The 25,345-nt window shown below is 43.1% G+C and overlaps 1 protein-coding gene across 1 annotated transcript in view; it reads right to left on the reverse strand.

The window, feature by feature from the left end:
- Positions 1–25,345, reverse strand: part of LOC141111263 (indolethylamine N-methyltransferase-like) — a 61,745-nt gene continuing 36,400 nt past the window's right edge. The window contains exon 3 of the mRNA XM_073603406.1: positions 1–596. Coding sequence (XP_073459507.1) covers positions 173–596 — 424 coding nt within the window. The 3' untranslated portion in view covers positions 1–172. The remainder of the gene's footprint in view (positions 597–25,345) is intronic.

Genomic DNA, 25,345 nt, shown 5'->3' on the forward strand with positions numbered 1-25,345 from the left:
TCTTTATTAAGATAGCGATATTTGTTAACACAATTTAACACAGATTGATGCAAAATAACATTGCTGACTTTAGCGCAACTGCTGTGATTTCTGACTGCAATAAAACCCGGAGGCCAACATAATTCTATTTGGCTCGATTTGGCTCCAGATGAATGCTATTGGCTCCAATCATCTACTCCCCTTTGCGTCCTACAATGAATAGAAAAGCTTTATAATCAGCGAAATCACTGACATTGCGTCTCCTCTGCACTGCATAGTAATCAATGACTAAACCCACCTTACCAAAGGCATTTTTCACAAACTCCTCATTACATTTAAAACAATGGAACCGTTCTGCTCCAGCAAACCAGTACGTCATATCTAATGCCACAATAAGTAACAGTTGGCCTCCGGGTTTTAGCAGCTTTATTGTCTTCTCCAGATTCTTCATGTATTCATCTTCATTTTTACTGATCATTTCCAGTATCCACGCACTGATAATACAATCAGCAAGTGGTAGTAGCACCGGGGAAGATATGTTTTCCTGTTCAAAATCACATTTCAAAATCTGCTTGATGGATGACCTTAGGCGCATGCCTTGCTCCTGAAGTTGATCTCTGAAAGAAAAAAAAAAACATAATATGGATGTTACAGGAAATATTTCAGTATAAAGTGATGTGGTGTGATAAGCAATTCTGCTAAAATTCAGTTAGACTTTAATTTGACAAGTTAAAATAAAATTGTCATACTAGTGTAGCTCTACCCCTGTAGGAGTTGCTAATGGCAGGGTTCCCCATTACTGCACAGCCAGTCACACAGCATTTCCTTCTTGTATTCAGACACAGTGATCAGACCTTTGGCTTGTGTTTTTGTTGTTTTATTAGGGGATGATAACTTGGATGGGGTAAGGGCAGGGCCCTTTTAATAGCATCATGGGCCTCTGGGCAAAGTAATGCACTGGGGCCCCTACCAGCTTGTCCCAACTTACACACCTTTCAAGAAATAGTTGATAGAATTAAATATAGATTCATTAGTACTTTCAATAAAATAAATTTTTCAAAAAGAAAACATTCCATAAATCAAAGACTAATCAACACATAGGGCACAGTGCAGTGGGGAATGCAGAAGGGCACAGTACAGGAGGGGTCAGGAGGGCACAATACTGGGATCAGGGGGGCACAGTATAGGTTCTGGGACACTTCCCAGGACACGGCCATCTCGGGACAGTTTAGTAAAAAGCATGAATGTCCCAGACAGTTGGCAAATATGATGTAATGCAAGATTATTGCGGGGCCCCATGCACCTGGGACCCCTGGGCAGTGCCCAGGAGTGCCCATGCATTAAGATGGCCCTAGTTAAGGGATTATGGGACACCCAACTTGAAAATGTCCAACAATTAAAACCAGTGACAACTTCCTCCCTATTTACAGATTCCTTTTCTTCTTTCCACCTGCACAAACTTGGTTCCATTGTACAGATCCTACTGGTTCACTCCTGGGGGAACTAACAGTCCCTAGTCAGTTCAGCAATAGCCCATTACAGGCTAGGAAGAGTCCCTTGGTAAACTTGCTATGTGGAGTGAACAGCATCTCACACAACCTTCTGCCTCTTCGTAGACACTTGTCCCAGTTCTACTGCTTGCAGAAATGCTATCCCACCTGGCTGCCACCAGCCCACCTGGCTGCTTTCTCTTCCCACTCCTGTAATGGGATCCTTCCAGGCCAGCCTCCCAATCTCCAGCCAGAAGTAAAACCCCTCCTGGCAGGGGCCCCTCAAGGGCCACCGACAGACTCTCTTCAACACTGCTTGTCCTTCAGCCACTCAACTCCTCTGCTGGCATGGCTCATTAGTTGCCTGGCAGGCCCCCAACCTGGGTATTGGCTAAGGACCCCTAAATATTCAAGGCAAACCCTCCCAGCTTTTGCCCACTATCTTCCAGAATGTTCTCCAAAATTCTAGAAACAGGGTGGGGGCATCAGAGAGCTGCTATGAGTCATCCAGCCCCGGCCTCTAATAACCCTGACCTAGATCCAGCGACTCAGGTTTATCCCTGGGCTAGACTATAGTTTGACTAATCTCCATTCTAGTAGCACACACTGGAGGGTGCTACACTAGGATTTTGAAATTGAATTACATTGCAGTCAATAGGAGGTCATATTTTATGTTTAAATTAGGTCCTCTGGAGGGCTGCTTGACAAGCTATTGTCACTGAAATAATATGAACAGAGAAGTGATAGGAGGAATGTCCTAGTAGATACGGCACCTCATCCCTTGAAAAGTAATCAATTGAAGGCAGGGAGAAATGGGATTACCACGGTGCCATGAACAAATTAGAACAAAATTAGTTTAAAATTTATATTTTTTATTAGTATCAAACGCTAAAAAGTATATATAATTCTTACATATACATGGTACATACAAAAAAAATCAAAACAAGAGAAGCATAATACAATTCCAAATAATGACCATCACCACAGATGTTGAGAGGTGATCGCTGGTCAATTCATCCCAACTAGTGTCGCCAAAACATTGGCTTCATCAGGGTAATATACAGACTAAAGCAAAAAGTAAAATCACTGAAAGGAAAAAGGAGTGTATTAATTAATTAAATCCACATGATATAATATAATAGAGGTGAACAGGGGCGGACTGACAACTCATGGGGCCCCCGGGCAATAGGAGATTATGGGGCCCCCGGGCAATTGGAGATTATGGGGCCCCCAGGCAATAGGAGATTATGGGGTCCCCAGGCAATAGGAGATTATGGGGTCACACAGCATACACACACACACACATACAGTACATAGAAGAGACACCCAATGGTGCACGAGATGAATCAAGACACGATGCTTGGATGTAGAGTTCACAGAATATGTATATAGCCAAAGGAGCTAAAAAGTAATACAGATGATAGTATTAATGGGATAGCCATGGTGTTTTAAATGCTAAACATGTTGGGGGCAGGCGCTCATAATGGAAAATTAACTGATTAAATGGCTAATTAACTGTGGATGCTTACCAAAGGTGCATACATCAATGATGGCAAAGAGTGCACGCTAGACATGAGATTCAGCCATTATAAAGGCTGAGCATAGGAACCTCCCCAGGATATCCTCCAAATAGCACCAGTAAACTTGATAATCTATATAGGAATCCAATGCAGATAAGTGTAATGTCAGCATGGCAATTTCCCAGCCTTACATAATTAAACAGCGGTAGAAGGAAAAAAAGTTCCCACATAAGGTGAAGGAAAGAAAGGAAGGTCAATAGTTTTACCTTAATCAGATATCGCCTGGCCGCCACACTTATCCCACAACAGGTGAGTAAAAGAATGAAAGGATGTGGCAGCCTTATAAGTCCCCCACCCGATCAGCATGAATTAATCAGCCAATCGGGAGCAGACAAAAGGCGGATGGGATGCATGCGCAGTAGCCAAAGCCAACGGCCTACACTACCCAGAAGACCGAGCGTCAGCCGCATCACGTGGTATTGTTTACTAGTGATGCGGTCTGAATAGATGTAATGCGGGCATCGGACCTATCAGAGGAAAGGGGGAGGGAAGATCGAAGCCTTCACCACCGTCCAAAGATAGAGGGGGAAAGGAGGCAATTAGTTGACTGGGAATATCTGCGAGGGTCCCGGCCGAAGGGGCGGGATGACTCAAAAGTCAGCCCCTGGGTGTCCATGCAGCCAAAGGCTGTAGTGGGATACATTCTCAGATCGCATGGAGGTAAAACCACCCCACATACCTGAACCAACCAGGCAGACCAGGAGAGGAAGCCAGGATAGCCAAAGGCAGAGGGATACAGATAGGACAGCCAGTCCAGTGGACATGTGTTGTTACCATGACCACCAGAGGGTGACCGATTGGACAGGACGGCCACAATAATTGAAAGATATGAATGAAATTGAAAAAAAATTCAAACAACCAGATCCATATATAACTTTACTTAATCTAAAACCGGAATGGTTAACACTCTCTCAATTCAAACTTATGATCCAACTAATAACGGCTGCAAAACAAACAGTGGCCAAGGCATGGAAATCTCCTACATTGGTACTAGCAGAAACAATTCACAGAATGAATAATACAATGTCCCATGCTAAGATGGTAGCCATCGATCAAAATCAAATTCCAAAATTTGAAAAACTTTGGCATCCTTGGATAAAACAACAGTTCCTGTCAAATTTCAATGACTCTGTCCTGTTGCCATGGTAACAGATTAAATGACTTACAGAGATACCCATTCTAAGGCTTCAAAGAGAACTAAAAAGAATAATAAACTGACGAGCGGGACAACCTTGTGGACCATACCTCTGCCTTTCTACCCTTTTTCTTCTTTCTCTTTCCTTTTCTCCACCTTACGATTAAAGCTCATTATCAGAATTTATTTGACCTATATACACTCTACCTGTAAACAATATGTATAGTAGGTATAAATCATTTAAATACCTACAAAAGTAACTAAGGAAATGATATATATCTTTAATTTAGGTTTACGTGAACCCAATGAAATTCCATGATATTTACCTATATAAACCCTACTGTAAAACAATGAGCTTACTTTATAGATCCTTGTAAACTTACTTTATGTATCTTTATAATATTGTATACTCAATAAACTTCTTTTGACAAGGAAAAAAAAATCAAAAACAAAAACAATATTATAATGTTACGGTAATAGACATGTTGTATTAAATTTCATATGGTTATACATAAATAGTAATCATCATAACAAAGAACACTCCAGTCAGCAATAAGTACAAAATGTCAATACACCCTAATGAAAATACAAATAAAATGGAAAATAAGACTGGAAAAAACATAACAAAGATAGTTCATCATCTTAGCATACAAAAGGAAGTCCCTACTTGTTGAGACAATAGCAGTGGGTACAGGATGGAGGCAGGGAATGAGGACAAGATCGAAAACAGAACTCTGAGGGCCCGAGTGATCAAAAACAGTCAGGCAATAAGGAGGCATACGACGGATAGACCAGTTGGACAAAAGCAAAACTAATGAAGACAAATGTCCCATTTTAGAGAAAAGATTTAAAACTAATATATTCATTTAAACCAGGGAATTTTACAGCGTCTAACGATTATATCCATCTAGTCTCTATTTGAAGCAAGATATTATCGATATTGCCACCTCGAGCATGTTGGGGAACATGCTCGAGGGCAGCAAATCGAACGACATCAGGATCATAATTACGTTCCATCGCAATATGTCTATTCAAAGCAGTGGTGGTTAGATGTTTGTATAGGGGTGCGATATGGTCCTTAATACGTTTAAGAAATGGGCGCTTGGTCTTCCCCACATAGAAACAGCCACATAGACATGAGGCTAGATATACTACTGCAATTGTCTTACAGGTAACTCTATGTCTCAAATGATGAATCCTGCCATTGGGGAGAACAATATGCCTAGAATTATGAATAAAAGGGCAAAAATCACATGCACCACATGGGAAGGTACCCACGTTGGAATGATCCATGGGACCTCAAATCATATGGTGACTGTGAACTAGAAGATCCCTCATGGATGGAGCACGTCTATAAGTGATTTCAGGGTATGGTTTCAAGAATTTTTTAATAGTATTGTCAGCCGTTAAAAGTGGCCAATATTTCCGGAGAATACCTCTCATTTGACTATGTTGTTTAGAAAATTGAGTAATAATCCTAACAGACGGGTTTAGTTTCACAGATTTAGTTGAATGAATAAGATTGTGTCTGTGTCGTTTAATAACTCTATTAAAAGATCTCTTCAGCAGGGAACGACTGTATCCCCGCAAACGGAGTCTATCATACAGATCGTTAGCTGCCAGATGAAAATCCGAATCCTGAGTACAGTTCCTTCTAAGTCTCAAAAATTGACTATAGGGTATGCTGTCTAGTAAGGGCTGGGGATGTGCACTGGCCGCATGTAAGATCGAGTTGCCCGAAGAGGGCTTGTGGTACAAAGATGAATGCAAGACACCATCCTTACCTATATGTATTTGCAAGTCCGAAAAACTTATTTTGGATTGACTGCATTCCATTGTAAAACTTAAATTATAAGCATTTACAGCCAGTAAGTCCATCAGCCGAGAGAGTTCATCTCGACTACCCGACCATAAAATTAAAACATCGTCAATATACCTATACCAGGCTACAATGTGTGAAAGCAGTTCTGATATGGATTCTTGGGAAAACAAGTCCCTCTCCCACCCCCTCAGGTACAGGTTGGCATAGGAAGGGGCACATTTAGTCCCTATAGCTACCCCCTGTACCTGGAGGAAGTGGAAGGAACCGAACATAAACACATTTCTAGTCAAGATGAACTCAAGCAGCCAAAGGACAAACCGGCTGTAGCTGTCAAAAGATGATCCCCGCTCCTGAAGATGAGTACGAATTACTTCAATACCTTGTGTGTGTGGAATTGAGTTATATAAACATTCAACATCTAGGGCAACCAGTCAAGTATTGGGAGGGACTTGTTTTCCATCTATATGACGCAGCAGGTGAATAGTGTCCTGAACATAAGAAAATAAGGCAGTTACATGAGGTATTAGATATTTATCCACCAGGGCACTAGCATTCTCTGTTAAGCTCTGGCAACCAGAGACGATAGGTCATCCAGGTGGCTTCTCCACTAATTTGTGCACTTTTGGTAAGGAATAGAAGGTAGGGATTTTGGATCCTTCACATTTAAATAACTCCATGTACTGTAGTCGATAATGCCAGATTGGTAGGACCTCGAAAATTAGACTATAATATTCATTGTTGAAATTAGTTATCAATGTTTTAGAGATAGGGCGGTTCCAAAGTGTGTTGCCAAGGACATCCCGGCACAGTTTCATATGCGAGGACGTCCATGACAACAACGTTGCTGCCCTTATCGGCAGGTTTGATGACCAAACCAGGATGGCATTGTAGTTCTCGAAGAGCTTTCGATATCGAAGGGACAGATTGTGTGTTTGGACTTGTTGTAAGTCCAAATTCTCAATTTCAAAAGTTATCTGTTGAACAAAAGCCCAAATGTTGGGATTCATTTGAAGTGATGGGAAATTGCACGATTTAGGTTTGAACGACAGTGGTGGGGGAAAAGAGACACCGGGGACGGCTATGCCACAAGGATGAATTTGTGGCTCATCATCCACAACGTGCCCCTCCTCCCATAGTTGTTCAAGATCCTCCAGTGCCCGAAGTTCAGGCTCAGAGGGTTCGAAAGAAGTAGATTCGATAGGTCCCGGAGATGGTGTTTTATCATAGATAACCTTGAATAGGAGGCGTCTGGCAAATAAATGTATGTCTTTAATGAGTTGAAAACTATCAAGATCAATGGAAGGGCAGAAAGTAAGGCCCAATTTTAAAACATTAATCTGATCGACTGTAAGATTGACCGATGAGAGATTGACAATATCTAGTTCCAATGGATTTGTATTTAAGGGGGTTGAGGTGGGTTGGTCAAGTCTGGTGTCTTTCCTAAAAAAATAGGTGCCAACTTGGGATCAATGGAATGTGTACTAGTGGGGAAAAATGAGGATATAGTAGGTTCACTTGCTCGACGGCCAATGACTGACAGGGCCGAAGTTGAAGGGATAGGAGCGGTAGTGCCAAGTGGAAGGTGTACTGAGGTGTCAGAGGGGATAAGTGTGGATGCAGGTCTACCCAAGGATGGAAATGGGGTAGACGATAGTGCTTTAGAGGAGTGTGTATGAACTGTGGAGGGTTGACGTGTGGAGGTAGGACCTGGTGTGCCGTGAAGGGAAACAGTGGAGGTTGTGATGGTACGATCCCCTTTCCTTTTTTTGGGGAGTCTTTCTTGGGAAAGTTCGTGATAAGTAGTGGAAGAACTGGGAGAAAAAGTCACAGAATTAACATTAGGTACTACATTCTCCGACTTGGGAACTTCAATGGTATGAGGTTTGGAAAAGGGCTTGTTATAATTGGTATGACTCCATTTATAAGCAAAGCCATTTTCGTGAGCTAATTTGTCGCGAAGGAATTTACCTTCTTTGATGTTTAAAATTTCTAACGTATATTCTTCCAGATGTAACCGTATATCTTTGTCGCGTTTGATAAATCTGGGAGAAGAGATGGCAAGACTGTATTCATCATATCAGTTGCCAATCTGTACATCAAGTTGACTAAGTTCAGATTCATATTGTTTACATAATAAGAAAATCATTTCAAAGGAGCACGTTTGAAGATTTTGCTCCCAAGATTGTTTAAGAGAATCATTGATATTCCTAATATTGGGGAACATCTGGATCCTCAAACCCCAGGGTACTATACCGTTCAGGGAATATTTTTCAAAATAGGCTTTGTGCCAATATGTGCGTACCTTTTTTTCGAGAAGACGCTGCAGTCTCATAAATGCACGATCGAGGTCATCATCAGAAACATTGGCCTCCGTTTTGGATGACCGAATTTTTGTCATCAGATCCGCAAAGGCCTCACCACAAAAATCCACCATCCTGTCCCACTGCTCGTAGATAGAGGTATATTATATAATAGGTTAATTTATTTTAACAGTAGCCGCCCTTCACAATTATTTCTCACTTTCTTTCATTTTATAAAACTTTTTTCTATTAATTTTGAAGGGCAGCTACTGTTAAAATAAATTAACCTATTATATAATCTTGGGAGCAAAATCTTCAAACGTGCTCCTTTGAAATGATTTCCTTATTATGTAAACAATACGAATCTGAACTTAGTCAACTTGATGTACAGATTGGCAACTGGTATGATGAATACAGTCTTGTCATCTCTTCTCCCAGATTTATCAAACGTGACAAAGACTTACGGTCACATCTGGAAGAATATACGTTAGAAATTATAAACATCAAAGAAGGTAAATTCCTTTGCGACAAATTAGCTCACGAAAATGGCTTTGCTTATAAATGGAGTCAAACCAATTATAACAAGCCCTTTTCCAAACCTCATACCACTGAAGTTCCCAAGTCGGAGAATGTAGTACCTAATGTTAATTCTGTGACTTTTTCTCCCAGTTCTTCCACTACTTATCACAAACTTTCTCAAGAAAGACTCCACAAAAAAAGGAAAGGGGATCGTACCGTCACAACCTCCACTGTTTCCCTTCACCGCACACCAGGTCCTACCTCCACACGTCAACCCTCCACGGTTCGTACACACTCCTCTAAAGCACTATCGTCTACCCCATTTCCATCCTTGGGTAGACCTGCATCCACACTTATCCCCTCTGACACCTCAGTACACCTTCCACTTGGCACTACCACTCCTATCCCTTCAACTTCGGCCCTGTCAGTCATTGGCCGTCGAGCAAGTGAACCTACTATATCCTCACTTTTCTCCACTAGTACACATTCCATTGATCCCAAGTTGGCACCTATTTTTTTAGGAAAGACACCAGACTTGACCAACCCACCTCAACCCCTTTAAATACAAATCCATTGGAACTAGATATTGTCAATCTCTCATCGGTCAATCTTACAGTCGATCAGATTAATGTTTTAAAATTGGGCCTTACTTTCTGCCCTTCCATTGATCTTGATAGTTTTCAACTCATTAAAGACATACATTTATTTGCCAGACGCCTCCTATTCAAGGTTATCTATGATAAAACACCATCTCCGGGACCTATCGAATCTACTTCTTTCGAACCCTCTGAGCCTGAACTTCGGGCTCTGGAGGATCTTGAACAACTATGGGGGGAGGGGCACGTTGTGGATGATGAGCCACAAATTCATCCTTGTGGCATAGCCGTCCCCGGTGTCTCTTTACCCCCACCACTGTCATTCAAACCTAAATCGTGCAATTTCCCATCACTTCAAATGAATCCCAACATTTGGACTTTTGTTCAACAGATAACTTTTGAAATTGAGAATTTGGACTTACAACAAGTCCAAACACACAATCTGTCCCTTCGACATCGGAAAGCTCTTCGAGAACTACAATGCCATCCTGGTTTGGTCATCAAACCTGCCGATAAGGGCAGCAACGTTGTTGTCATGGACGTCCTCGCATATGAAACTATGTGCCGGGATGTCCTTGGCAACACACGTTGGAACCGCCCTATCTCTAAAACATTGATAACTAATTTCAACAATGAATATTATAGTCTAATTTTCGAGGCCTACCAATCTGGCATTATCGACTACAGTACATGGAGTTATTTAAATGTGAAGGATCCAAAATCCCTACCTTCTATTCCTTACCAAAAGTGCACAAATCAGTGGAGAAGCCACCTGGATGACCTATCGTCTCTGGTTGCCAGAGCTTAACAGAGAATGCTAGTGCCCTGGTGGATAAATATCTAATACCTCATGTAACTGCCTTATTTTCTTATGTTCAGGACACTATTCACCTGCTGCGTCATATAGATTGAAAACAAGTCCCTCCCAATACTTGACTGGTTGCCCTAGATGTTGAATGTTTATATAACTCAATTCCACACACACAAGGTATTGAAGTAATTTGTACTCATCTTCAGGAGCGGGGATCATCTTTTGACAGCTACAGCCGGTTTGTTCTTCGGCTGCTTGAGTTCATCTTGACTAGAAACGTGTTTATGTTTGGTTCCTTCCACTTCCTCCAGGTACAGGGGGTAGCTATAGGGACTAAATGTGCCCCTTCCTATGCCAACCTGTACCTGGGGGGTGGGAGAGGGACTTGTTTTCCCAAGAATCCATATCAGAACTGCGTTCACACATTGTAGCCTGGTATAGGTATATTGATGATGTTTTCATTTTATGGTCGGGTAGTCGAGATGAACTCTCTCGGCTGATGGACTTACTGGCTGTAAATGCTTATAATTTAAGTTTTACAATGGAATGCAGTCAATCCAAAATAAGTTTTCAGACTTGCAAATACATATAGGTAAGGATGGTGTCTTGCATTCATCTTTGTACCTCAAGCCCTCTTCGGGCAACTTGATCTTACATGCGGCCAGTGCACATCCCCAGCCCTTACTAGACAGCATACCCTATAGTCAATTTTTGAGACTTAGAAAGAACTGTACTCAGGATTCGGATTTTCATCTGGCAGCTAACGATCTGTATGATAGACTCCGTTTGCGGGGATACAGTCGTTCCCTGCTGAAGAGATCTTTTAATAGAGTTATTAAACGACACAGACACGATCTTATTAATTTAACTAAATCTGTGAAACTAAACCCGTCTGTTAGGATTATTACTCAATTTTCTAAACAACATAGTCAAATGAGAGGTATTGTCCAGAAATATTGGCCACTTTTAACGGCTGACAATACTATTAAAAAATTCTTGAAACCATACCCTGAAATCACTTATAGATGTGCTCCATCCATGAGGGATCTTCTAGTTCACAGTCACCATATGATTTGAGGTCCCATGGATCATTCCAACGTGGGTACCTTCCCATGTGGTGCATGTGATTTTTGCCCTTTTATTCATAATTCTAAGCATTCTGTTCTCCCCAATGGCAGGATTCATCGTTTGAGACATAGAGTTACCTGTAAGACAATTGGAGTAGTATATCTAGCCTCATGTCTATGTGGCTGTTTCTATGTGGGGAAGACCAAGCGCCCATTTCTTAAACGTATTAAGGACCATATCGCACCCCTATACAAACATCTAACCACCACTGCTTTGAATAGACACATTGCGATGGAACATAATTATGATCCCGATGTCATTCGATTTGCTGCCCTCGAGCATGTTCCCCAACATGCTCGAGGTGGCAATATCGATAATATCTTGCTTCAAATAGAGACTATATGGATATACTCGTTGGACGCTGTAAAATTCCCTGGTTTAAATGAATATATTAGTTTTAAATCTTTTCTCTAAAATGGGACATTTGTTTGTCTTCATTAATTTTGCTTTTGTCCAACTGGTCTATCCGTCGTATGCCTCCTTATTGCCTGTCTGGGCCCTCAGAGTTCTGTTTTTGATCTTGTCCTCATTCCCTGCCTCCATCCTGTACCCACTGCTATTGTCTCTACAAGTAGGGACTCCTTTTGTATGCTAAGATGATGAACTATCTTTGTTATGTTTTTTCCAGTCTTATTTTCCATTTTATTTGTATTTTCATTAGGGTGTATTGACATTTTGTACTTATTGCTGACTGGAATGTTCTTTGTTATGATGATTACTATTTTTGTATAACCATATGAAATTTAATACAACATGTCTATTACCGTAACATTATAATATTGTTTTTGTTTTTTATTTTTTTTTCAATTTCATTCATATCTTTCAATTATTGTGGCCGTCCTGTCCAATCGGTCACCCTCTGGTGGTCATGGTAACAACACATGTCCACTGGACTGGCTGTCCTATCTGTATCCCTCTGCCTTTGGCTATCCTGGCTTCCTCTCCTGGTCTGCCTGGTTGGTTCAGGTATGTGGGGTGGTTTTACCTCCATGCCATCTGAGAATGTATCCCACTACAGCCTTTGGCTGCATGGACACCCAGGGGCTGACTTTTGAGTCATCCCGCCCCTTCGGCCGGGACCCTCACAGATATTCCCAGTCAACTAATTGCCTCCTTTCCCCCTCTATCTTTGGACGGCGGTGACGGCTTCGATCTTCCCTCCCCCTTTCCTCTGATAGGTCCGAAGCCCGTATTACATCTATTCAGACCGCATCACTGGTAAACAATACCACGTGATGCGGCTGACGCTCGGTCTTCTGGGTAGTGTAGGCTGTGTGCTTCGGCTACTGCGCATGTGTCCCATCCACCTTTTGTCTGCTCCGGATTGGCTGATTAATTCATGCTGATCGGGTGGGGGACTTATAAGGCTGCCACATAATTTCATTCTTTTACTCACCTGTTGTGGGATAAGTGCGGCGGCCAGGCGATATCTGATTAAGGTAAAACTATTGACCTTCCTTTCTTTCCTTCACCTTATGTGGGAACTTTTGTTCCTTCTACCGCTGTTTAATTATGTAACGCTGGGAAAACTCCATGCTGACATTACACTTATCTGCATTTGATTCCTATATAGATTATCAAATTTACTGGTGCTATTTGGAGGATATCCTGGGGAGGTTCCTATGCTCAGCCTTTATAATGGCTGAATCTCATGTCTAGCGTGCACTCTTTGCCATCATTGATGTATGCACCTTTGGTAAGCATCCACAGTTAATTAGCCATTTGATCAGTTAATTTTCCATTATGAGCGCCTGCCACCAACATGTTTAGCATTTAAAACACCATGGCTATCCCATTAATACTATCATCTATATTACTTTTTAGCTCCTTTGGCTTTATACATATTCTGTGAACTCTACATCCAAGCATCCTGTCTTGATTCATCTCGTGCACCATTGGGTGTCTCTTCTATGTGTAATTAGGGTATGTAATTGAGGCTTAGTCCCCATTATTAATTAATGATGAGTTGAATATTTATATGCCAATTTCTAATTTCTTTAGGCGCCTTATTGGGTCCCCTATAGCCAAATACAGGGTTGGGTGTGATTACTGTTCTCAGTGGCTTGGTGGTGTCTACCTTGTATCCTGGGATTCTGGCACGGTATGTCCTGGATGTGGGGGCTGGAGGGCGGGGGATACAGCCTGGATAAGATCTTGACCACTTGGTGACATGACTGTTCACCTCTATTATATTATATCATGTGGATTTAATTAATTAATACACTCCTTTTTCCTTTCAGTGATTTTACTTTTTGCTTTAGTCTGTATATTCCCCTGATGAAGCCAATGTTTTGGCAAAACTAGTTGGGATGAATTGACCAGCGATCACCTCTCAACATCTGTGGTGACGGTCATTATTTGGAATTGTATTATGCTTCTCTTGTTTTGATTTTTTGCTATGTACCATGTATATGTATGAATTATATATACTTTTTACCTTTTGATATAAATAAAAAATATAAATTTTAAACTAATTTTGTTCTAATTTGTTCATGGCACCGTGATAATCCCATTTCTCCCTGCCTTCAACTGAAATAATATGTTTGTGTTTGCTTGTTGTTCCTTGAACTGGTAAGACAATGGGGTTGGTTTACTAAAGGCAAAAAGGCTGTTGACTTTGAAAGTGAAGTTGAACTTTGCAAGGGCATTTTTCCCAGAGCTTAGTGAATGAGGTGATATTTCACTTTGCAACAATATCCAATCAAGCACAAAGAAAGTGAAAAAAAAATGTTTTACTTGCATGTGATTAGATGATGGAAACCAGCAGAATTTCACCTTATTCGCTAAGTGCAGGATAAAATTCCCTTGCAAAGTACAACTTCCCTTGCAATGTCTATTTGTCTTTAGGAAATTAACTCCAAAAAGTGTGATAATAGCACCCTAAAAAACAAAGAGGCAATATAATGTTTGCATTTATTTTAATTTTTTTAATATTTCTTACCACATACAACACATCCAAACACAGTAAATGGCTCTTGCTGTCCCTTTATCACACACAATTTGTTTCTTTGGTCAGCACCTGTTAAAGCAGAATTCCACTCAAAAGTGGAACTTCTGCTTATCCGTCTTCTTCCCCTTCCTCCATTACCACATTTGGCACCTTTTAGGGGGGAGGGGGGAACGTGTACCTGTTTTTGACAGGTACTGTTTTCCACTTCCAGGAGAGGGGGCAGCGGCCACGTCTTTCGGAAGTTCAGCCTCCTACTCCTTCCTGCTCCGCCGGACCAATTAGAAAGCACAGCACGCTACATGCATGCGCAGTAGGAACCTGGCTGTGAAGCCAAAAGCCGGGTTCCCTTACCTGAAATGGTGGCAACTGCACCCGACAGTCAATCAGAAGATCGCCTGGGGTGCCGACATTGCAGGCTCCCTGGACAGATAAGTGTCCATATATTAAAAGTCAGCAGCTGCAGTATTTGTAGCTGATGACTTTTAATTTTTCAGGGGCCTCCTCTTTAAGTTCATTCTCATAACTGATTATTCACTGTGATTGTATTTCAATACATTTTACCTTCGACTAAATACATTTCTCATTTTTGCAGCCAGGGCCGGACTGGCCTACCGGGATAGCGGGAAATTTCCCGGTAGGCCGCCTGCTCTGGGGACGCTGTCAGCTAGGAGCTCTTGAACTTTTTTAAATAGAACAGCTGAGAGAGAAGCGGCAGCGCCTGTGCTGGCGGGCTGGCTGAAGAAATGTGTAGCAGCGAGGACCGGAGGAGTAAGTAGCCATTGTGCAGCAGACAGTGTAACCCCTCCCTCTCGAGCCCGCCACATTTGAATGTACACAGGTGCTGGATAGGGGATGAATGGGGGCGTCGGGAGGGAGATACACAGTACCTGAAGCCGAGGAGATAAAGGATGGTATGACCACAGCCACAGCAAAACTAATCCTGCAGCACACAGAGCTCTGGCTAAATGGAAACAAGATCATCGGGAGCAATGTTATATGTAATGCTGGCCGACCGGTGTCATCCAGAAATCTCTGCCTTTTGGACAGTGTGCAGGTTACTGATCAGCCTCCTCTCCCTCTTGTCTGGCTCTGTACTCTTTCTTTTTTTAGCTTCCTAACCTGCAAACTGATTGATAAGATCCCTGGGAGACAGCCTGCCGATGGCTGTCTGTTAACCATTTCAGCTCAGCTATTTAGCCAGAGCTCTGTGTGTGCTGCACAGTTTGATGTTTTTTGGATGATTTACTGCTGATTCAGACTAGAAGCTTCACAGACTCATTAACTGTTTATTGTTCTCCACCAATCCTGATCAGTTCACTGTAATGCCCCGTACACACGGTCGGACTTTGTTCGTACATTCCGACAACAAAATCCTAGGATTTTTTCCGACGGATGTTGGCTCAAACTTGTCTTGCATACACATGGTCACACAAAGTTGTCGGAAAATCCGATCATTCTCAACGCGGTGACGTAAAACACGTACGTTGGGACTATAAATGGGGCAGTGGCCAATAGCTTTCATCTCTTTATTTATTCTGAGCATGCGTGGCACTTTGTCCATCGGATTTGTGTACACATGATCGGAATTTCCGACAACGGATTTTGTTGTCGGAAAATTTTATCTCCTGCTCTCCAACTTTGTGTGTCGGAAAATCCGATGGAAAATGTCCGATGGAGCCCACACACGGTCAGAATTTCCGAAAACACGCTCCGATCGGACATTTTCCATCGGAAAATCCGACCGTGTGTACGGGGCATTAGACAATTTGAATTTTGTAAATTGGATGTGTTGCTGTCTTCTGGCACTTGGTTGTACTTTAAAAGGAGGATTACTAACTTGATTTTGAAGAGCTTGTTTAAGTAGAGTGGCGCAGCCCTACTATACGCTTTTACACTGTGTTCAGCCATACATGCAGTCTCTACCCATCTCATGTACTATGTCTGCAGTCTCTGACCGTCTCCTGTACTATGTCTGCAGTCTCTGACCGTCTCCTGTACTACATCTGCAGTCTCTTAACGTCTCCTGTACTGTGTCTGCAGTCTCTGACCGTCTCCTGTATCATGTCTGCAGTCTCTGATCATCTCCTGTACTATGTCTGCAGTCTCTGACCATCTCCTGTATCATGTCTGCAGTCCCTGACCGCCTCCTGTATCATGTCTGCAGTCTCTGACTGTCTCCTGTATCATGTCTACAGTCTCTGACCCTCTCCTGTATCATGTCTGCAGTCTCTGACCCTCTCCTGTATCATGTCTGCAGTCTCTGACCGCCTCCTGCATCATGTCTGCAGTCTCTGACCGTCTCCTGTATCATATGTGCAGCCTCTGACCGTCTCCTATATCATGTCTGCAGTCTCTGACCGTCTCCTGTATCATGTCTACAGTCTCTGATCATCTCCTGTACTATGTCTGCAGTCTCTGACCATCTCCTGTATCATGTCTGCAGTCTCTGACCCTCTCCTGTATCATGTCTGCAGTCTCTGACCGTCTCCTGTATCATGTCTACAGTCTCTGATCCTCTCCTGTATCATGTCTGCAGTCTCTGACCCTCTCCTGTATCATGTCTGTAGTCTCTGACCGTCTCCTGTATCATGTCTGCAGTCTCTGACCGTCTCCTGTATTATATCTTCAGTCTCTGACCGTCTCCTGTATCATGTCTGCAGTCTCTGACCATCTCATGTATCATGTTCAGCCTCTGACCATCTCTTGTAATGTGTCTTACACATATACAAAAATGACATTTAAATCCTGCAAAGCTATTTAAAAACACCTGAACATATTAAAAAAATATGGGGATTTGGTCACACTATATGGCAGCCCACTTACTGCGTCAAAGTACCCCTTTATTAGTGGGTCCTACACTAGTAAAAGAATGAAAGATCCTGCGTCTAAACCATGGGAGATACATTCCTCTTTTATGGGAGAACTGAAGGGACTCCTCCTATATACTGGTGGACACTAATAAGAGGTAATGGGGGGTGGAGTTCTCCCATAAAGAGGAATGTATCTCCAATGGTTGAGACGCAGGATCTTTCATTCTTTTATCAGTGTAGGACCCACTAATAATGGGGTACTTTCATGCAGTAAGAGGGCTGCCATATAGTGTGACCAAATCCCCCATATTTTTTGAATGTGTTCAAGTGTTTTTAAATAGCCTTGCAGGATTTAAATGTCATTTTTGTATGTGTGCGCTGTAATATTTTGTACTGTTTATTGGTCTTATCAGCACCATCTTGAATGTAAACGCATAGGGTGTGCCCCCCAAGTATGATTTTGTTTTTTACACATATACAACTCGCATCATATGTATGTGTGTATATATATATATATATATACAATAAATGGGCATGTAGCCATTCACTTTCCGGAAAGAAAGCGGGAGAGGGGAGGGAGCAAGAAAGGAGATGAGAAAGGAAAAAAAAAAGAGACTGCATGGAAGAGAGAAGAAAAGAGGGGGAGGAACAAAGAAAAAGGAAGAGACATAATAAGAGAGAGAACAAGAAAGATGCATAGAGAGAGAGATGGGGAAAAAAAACAAGACATTATGATAGAGAGAGATAAAGGGGAAAGAAAGGAGAACAAAGAGGAACTAAGAGATTTAATACAGTATGAGTGGAAGAGACTCAGGGAGCGCTAAATGGTTAGGGGTGCAAATTACTTGCCTTACCTTGGGTGCTGACAACCCATGCTACGTCACTGGGGCTGGTTTTTATTCCCAGTCCGACCCTGTTTGCAGCCTGCCTAATAGTCCTTTCCTGTGCATGGCATGGCAGCATACTGATGGGTCAAACTTTACAGGGCTACAAGACTGACTACTCCATAAATAAAAAAAAAACTCTACCTAGCACCAGAATCCTTTTTTTATCCTCACAGTAATAGGATGCAGCTACTGTCCCTAGCAAGAAATTAATTACTAATGAAAATCATTTTTGTTCTATTTTTACCCTTACCTGACTGCTTCCTTTGGTCCTTTCCAAGCAGGTCCTCTTAAACTCTCCTCCCTGAATTCCTCATACCACAGGTGCTAAAGGGGTCCCTCATGAGGATCCCTATTCTGGTGGTTGTGGGGGTAATGTCCAGTAAGCAGGTAACAGAGTAATGTGGTGTTCTATCAATGAAGCACAGGAAATGTGTTCCATGCTTTCAAACAGGCTTCCTGAGCCAGTGCATATCGAGATCATTACTTCAGATAAGCCAAATTGGCTCTAGGTATTGAATCTGCAAAAGCAGCTGGACATGGGAACTTGGATCACCATATGTCAGATGTCAGCACTCAAGGCTGCACAGCTCATTTTCAGGATATTCTAGTCCAGGGCAAATCGCCAAGGTCAGAAATAACAACAGTCTTCAATATTCTGGAACTTTGAGCAGCATGACAAACATTGTACTTCTTGGTTTCTCTAATCAAGAGGAAGAAAATTCTAATTCAAATAAACAAGATGGTAATGTCCTATTTTCCGAAGCAAGGGAGAATGAAATGCCATACCATCCTGAAGGGGGCCAAGTCAATGAGTGCTGCATTATGCGCCCTGATTGGGCAAAGCCCAATCATGGCACAGTGTAAGCTGGTTGTTAAGGAGCATGGCCGGGAAGCCGGCCACAGTGTCATTAACAACCAATGAGTCATCAGCTGTCAAGGGGTTTCCCCCGCTGACAGCTCAGCAAAAAAAGTGGCAGTTAAAACATAAAGAAAAAAAAGGCGTGGTCTGGTATGGGTTTGGAGTGGAACCCCATGCCAAATAAAAAAAAATGGCATACGGTTCCCCCAAAATCCATACTAGACCCTTATCCGGGCATGCAACCCAGCAGGTCAGAAAACCATACCAGGCCACATGCCCTCAAATGGAGGGTGGGTGCCTTGGGGCCACCCCAAAGCACCTTGCCCCCATGTTGATGGGGACAAGGGCCTCATCCCCACAACTGTGGCCATGGGTTAAGGGGGTCTGCAGACGGGGGGCTTATAAGAATCTGGAAGCACCCTTTAGCAAGGGGCCCCCAGATCCCCCCCATGTGAATGGGTATCGGGTACATAGTAACACTACTCATTCACCAAAAAAGTGTCAAAATGTAATAAAAACAAGTTTTTGACAAATCCCTTACTAAAAAAATAAAAAAAAGGTGTCCCTCGATGTAAATCCATCATCAATCAGGCAACCCGCCACACCGCCGACCCCAAAAAATAAAAATAGATTGAAATTGCTATGCCTCCTGGGACGGCCTCCCGCCAAATGCCTGCTCTGCACTTTGACATTTTTTACATAGGTAAGGGGTGGTGCCACCTATCTAGGTCATCCAGGGGCCCCTTGTGACATCACAGGCCCAGCATGCACCAGTCCATGAAGTCATAAGAGGGTGGTGACACCGGGTGACATATCCACGTGGCTCCGCCCCTTACCTATATAAGAAATGTCAAAGCGCAGAGCAGGCATTCGACAGGAGGCCATCCCAGGAGGCAGGAGTGTTTTTTTATTTATTTATTGCATCTGAGTGGGGCAGAGGAGGGTATGAAATCTAAGATTATCCGATTTGTCTATATGTGGAGGCTTCAAAAAAATGATTGAACAAGTGTACAATAAAAATACAATAAACTGGGATGGGTCTATTTACAGGATTCACTTGAGTGAATAAATGATCTCCAACTGAGAAAAGGGGAATAATATGAATAGTCTGTGTAGGTTCACGAGATATCATGGAATCCAGCAAAGATGATGAATGTGTAAATGTAAAAATAAGTCCACAGGAATAAATTAAGTGCTGAACTCAGAGGTAAATATGTGTGGTTAAATATCACAAGACTGTGATGTAGCCAACAGATAAAAGTAACCTTGAGGCAAGATTAAGGGCTCGTTCACACCATTCATGCGTGAAAAATGATGGGAACTGAATGATGATGGGAACTGAAGGGAATGCAGATTTTACTTGCAGAAACATAAGTTTCACGTCAGTTTACATCAATTTTCATGCATGTCAGTTCTGTGACCTGTTCACACCGATGTTGATGTCATGTCAGGTTTTTTTAAGATTTCTACACAGAAAAAATCCACACATGATACCAGTGTTGTGGTGTGAACAGGGCACATAGAGAACCATTATTTGTTTGTGCCCTTGCAGAATGCATGCAGAAAAACTGCACCATGGTGTGATCCAGGGGCTAAGGCCTCGTGCCCTGTTCACACCACAACATGCAGATTCTTTCTGTGTAGGAATCTGCAACTTGTATGCAGTTTTCTGCATGGGAAAAAACTGACATGGCATCAACATTGGTGTGAACAGGGCACATAACTGACACACATTAAAACTGATGTCAACATGCATGAAAACTGATGTGAAACCGATGTCTCTGCAAGTGAAATCTGCTCGGTTTTCACTTCAGTTCCCATCAGTTTTCATGCACGTATGGTGTGAATGAGCCCTCATGGTAGAAATGTTTTCAATCCTGATCTGATTAGATGCATATGAAAGTATGGTGATACTCTCCTTGATGGAGGAATAGACTATAATCACAAAAAAACTTCAAAATGGCTCAAATATGCAAATATTACTAGTGTAAATACAAGACCACCCTCTCAATGTGCTATACTGGTGGGGAAGTTCATATGTAAAAAAGCAGGCCTGGGACAAGGGGTGGGCAGGATGGGTGGCTGCACTGGGCACTGTGGGTTCATGTGAGGGGGGGGGCGCTGCAAGGAGGTTGAGGGAGAGGGTATGTGGACTTGGAGGGAATTTTGAGGGGTAGAGGATTTGTGGTAGGAGACGTGACTTTTTTGGGGAGGGGTATTTGTGTTGGGGTGGGGGTTTAGGGGATGGGGGCAAAGATTTGTGCTCAGAGGGGGGATTTCAGCAGGGTGGCAGATTTGTACTTGGGTTAAGCATGCAGATTAGTGCTCAATTTTGGGGGAGGATTTTTGCTGACACATAATGCTCATACATCTCAACATCGCTCTAGATTACTTTGTGACGGCACTGAAAAAAGCATAATAAACCATGCATACCAGAGTGTCCACTGAGAAAAGTGGAAGCCAGTGGCGTATCTAGGGTATGGCAGATATGGCATATGCTATGGGTGCCATTTGAAGGGGGCGCTCGTGAGTGGCCGGGCAGCAAGGCACTTACCACATACTTGCCAGCAACAGTCACAATTTTGTTAGGACATTCCCGAGTTTTGGACCTGTGGACGCCCCGGGTAGTTTCTTGAAAAATCGGTTTTGGACAGGGACGAACTGGGCCAAGGTGTCTGATCCCCCCCCCTAAAAAATGTGAACCGCTCAGCTGTCACCCGGTGCCGCCCACACAGTATGCTGGGAGGGATGTAGCAGCCAGCTACTATCTAAGGAGATAGCAGGGGTGTCCTAGCCAATGAGTGCCCAGGGTACAGAAGGCTCCGCCCTCAGAGGTGTCAGCTGACTGCCGACTGCCATCACATGACAAGAGAGGTTGCCACCGCCTGCTGCATGCTGCCCATGATGTTGGTTCCCTCAGTCCTGAGAGCACAGAGCTCGAAGGTGTCTGTCATCTGCTCTCCAGGAGCCTCAGCACTGTGAGGAGGGGGGACGCCGTGGCCTGTGCTGGACTGAAAAACACCATCAAGCAGAATGGATGAGTGATACAGGCTGACCGGGGGAGTGAGGGAGATCATAGATAAGGTGAGAACATGAGAAGGTGGTGGGAGCTCATTACAGAGCTGATACCAGGAGGAGCTCCCGTTTATGTGACACCTAATGAGAATGGAGTGCTCATAGATAAGGTGATACCAGGAGGTGGGTCTCTCTCGTCCCCCCTCTTCTCCTGTGGCCTGCCAGGTTGCGTGCTCGGATAAGGGTTTGGTATGGATTTTTGGGGGGACCCCACGCCATTTTTTAAAAAAATTTTGGCACGGGTTCCCCTTAAAATCCATACCAGACCTGAAAGGACTGGTATGGAATTTAGGGGGACCCCCCACATAATTTTTTTTTTTTTAATATTGGTTCGGGGTTCCCATGCCGTTTTTATCTATGAACTCTTATGTGTATTGTCGGACCGGCAATTCATTAATAGCCGCAAGTAGTTTTAAATGACTTTTTTTCCTTTGAAATGTAATTTTGCTGTCAGACTGTTCTAAACATGGGAAACATGCGCCCCATTACAGGCATACTATAGACACCCCACAGGTACGAAATTTAAAGGAATATTACACTTTTATTGTTTGACTTTAAGCATTATTAAAATCACTGCTCCCGAAAAAACGGCCGTTTTTAAAACTTTTTTTTGCATTGATCCATGTCCCCTGGGGTAGGACCCAGGTCCCTAAACACTTTTTATGACAATAACTTGCATATAAGCCTTTAAAATTAGCACTTTTGATTATTCATGTTCGTGTCCCATAGACTTTAATGGTGTTCGTGTGTTCGAACAAATTTTTTGCCTGGTCGCATATTCTGGTGTGAACCGAACAGGGGGGTGTTCGGCTCATCCCTAGGAGACATACACTCAATGAGAGCTAGGACCAGCTGCCTTAATAAAGACCTGAAAAGAAAAGATTAACCACTTCGCGTCCGAAAGACAGCTACAGTGCGGACACCAATTGCCGGGAGGGCGTCCCTGGAAGTCCTCCTGTTTATTTCTGTGATGCAAGCTCCCGTGGGTGTGCATCGGGGACATTCTGTGCTGGCTGTGTCCCTTGGACACAGCCAGTCACAGATTGCTGTAAATGGCCAATCACAGCGGCCGTTTACAGCACGATCGGAGCTTCCAATGAGAGATGATCTCATATGTAAACATATGAGATCATCTCTCATCGCCGGCTCTCCCTCCTCACACAGAGACAGCGTGTGAGGAGGGAGAGCTAACGGCTGCAGATTGTGAGTGTCAGAAAAAAAAGGCAAATAAAGTGATCACAGTACCTCAGTGCCATCTGTCCCCACTGCCATCTGTCCCCACTGCCATCTGTCAGTGCCATCTGTCCCCACTGTTATCTGTCCCCACTGCCATCTGTCAGTGCCATCTATCCCTACTGCCATCTGTCCCCTGTGCCATCTGTCCCCAGTGCCACGTATAAGTGACATCTGTCATCAGTGCCACATATTAGTGCCATCTGTCATCAGTGCCACGTATCAGTGCCATCTGTCATCAGTGCCACCTGTCAGTGTCACGTGCCATCTGTTATCAGTGTCACGTGTCATCAGTGCCACGTATCAGTGCCATCTGTCATCAGTGTCACATGTCATCAGTGCCACATATTAGTGCCATCTGTCATCAGTGTCACATGTCATCAGTGCCACGTTTTAGTGCCATCTGTCATCAGTGCCACGTATTAGTGCCATCTGTCATCAGTGCCACATATTAGTGCCATCTGTCATTAGTGCCACGTATTGGTGCCATCTGTCATCAGTGCCACATGTCATCAGTGTCAAGTATTAGTGCCATCTGTCATCAGTGCCACATATTAGTGCCATCTGTCTTCAGTGTCACGTGTCATCAGTGCCACGTATTAGTGCCATCTGTCATCAGTGTCACGTGTCATCAGTGCCACGTATTAGTGCCATCTGTCATCAGTGCCACATCAGTGTCACGTGTCATCAGTGCCATGTATCAGTGCCATCTGGCATCAGTGCCACATCAGTGTCACGTGTCATTGTCCTGGTGCTCCAGGGCCTTTAAAATTGTAATAGGTAGTCAACAAGTTAGATGTGTAATTTATGCTCCTAGAACACGTGATGGTGCTCCCTGCATGTTGAGCCTCTCTATGTGGCTAGGCTGTGAAAAAGTCCCACACATGTGGTATCGGAATACTCAGGAGGAGTAGCAGAATGTATTTTGGGGTGTCATTTGTAGTATACACATGCCATGTGAGAGAAATAACCTATTACAATGACAATTTTGTAGGGGGGAAAAAATATCTTCATTTTGCAAAAAATTGTGGGAAAAAATGACAACATCAAAAATCTCACCATGCATCTTACTAAATACCTTGGAATGTCTACTTTCAAAACAGGGGTCATTTGGGGGGTATTTGTACGTTCCTGACTTGTTCGGGTCGCAAGAAATGAGGCTGTCAGTACATCAGTTTTATCAATTTTTTATGATTTGCTCCACAGCTTGTAGACTCTCTAACTTTCACAAAGACCAGATAATATCCACTAATTTGGGTTATTTTTATCAAAGATATGTAGCAGTATAAATTGTGGCAAAAATGTATGAAGAAAAATTAATAATTTGCAAAATTTTATCACAGAAACTATGAAAAATGCTTTTTTTTTCAAAAATGTTGGTATTTTTTTCATTTATAGCGCAAAAAATAAAAAACCCAGAGGTGATCAAATACCACCAAAAGAAAGCTCTATTTGTATGAAAAAAAGGACAAAAAAAATAATTTGGGTACAGTATTACATGACTGAGTAATTGTCATTCAAAGTGTGAGAGCACTGAAAGTTGAAAATTGGTCTGGGCAAGAGGGGGGTTTAAGTGTCCAGTTTTCAAGTGGTTAAACTGCGGTCCATGGACTTGGGAGTCTGTCCCACCCGAATCCCTATCAGACTCCCAATAAAACCAGCCCTGGAACTGACTTTACCAATAGAGGATAAAAAATTATCCTTCTTTACTCTAAAGTCTGTCAAGAAGGGCAGCCAGCAACCAAAATGGCAGAAGAACACCTGTGTGCAGGTCTCCTACAAAAAGAGTTGTTTGGCGCACGCGCGTGCGCAGACGTGCATTAGGCAGCGCGCGAACACGCATTGTGACAATTCTTGGCGCCAGATGTGCTATATAAAGGAGACTGATGCCCAGACCTCTTGCTGTTCGGTCTACAACATTTCCTGGAGATCCCTGCTGCCTGTTTGTTCCTGTATACCTGTTTGTTTCTGTTTGACCCAGCTTGTGACTGACTACCCATGCCTTCTGCCTGCCTCTGATCCCGGCTTGTCCTGACTACACTCCTGTCTTCTCCCTGGTCTGCCTGCTGCCCACCTGCTACCGACCCGGTCTGCACCATGACACTGCTTCTGCCTCTGAACTTGTACCTGATCTGCCTGCCTGTTACCGACCTGACCTGTCTCCACCTGCT

This window comes from Aquarana catesbeiana, linkage group LG10, assembly GCF_042186555.1.
Source record: "Aquarana catesbeiana isolate 2022-GZ linkage group LG10, ASM4218655v1, whole genome shotgun sequence".
In the NCBI taxonomy this organism is placed as follows: Eukaryota; Metazoa; Chordata; class Amphibia; order Anura; family Ranidae; genus Aquarana; species Aquarana catesbeiana.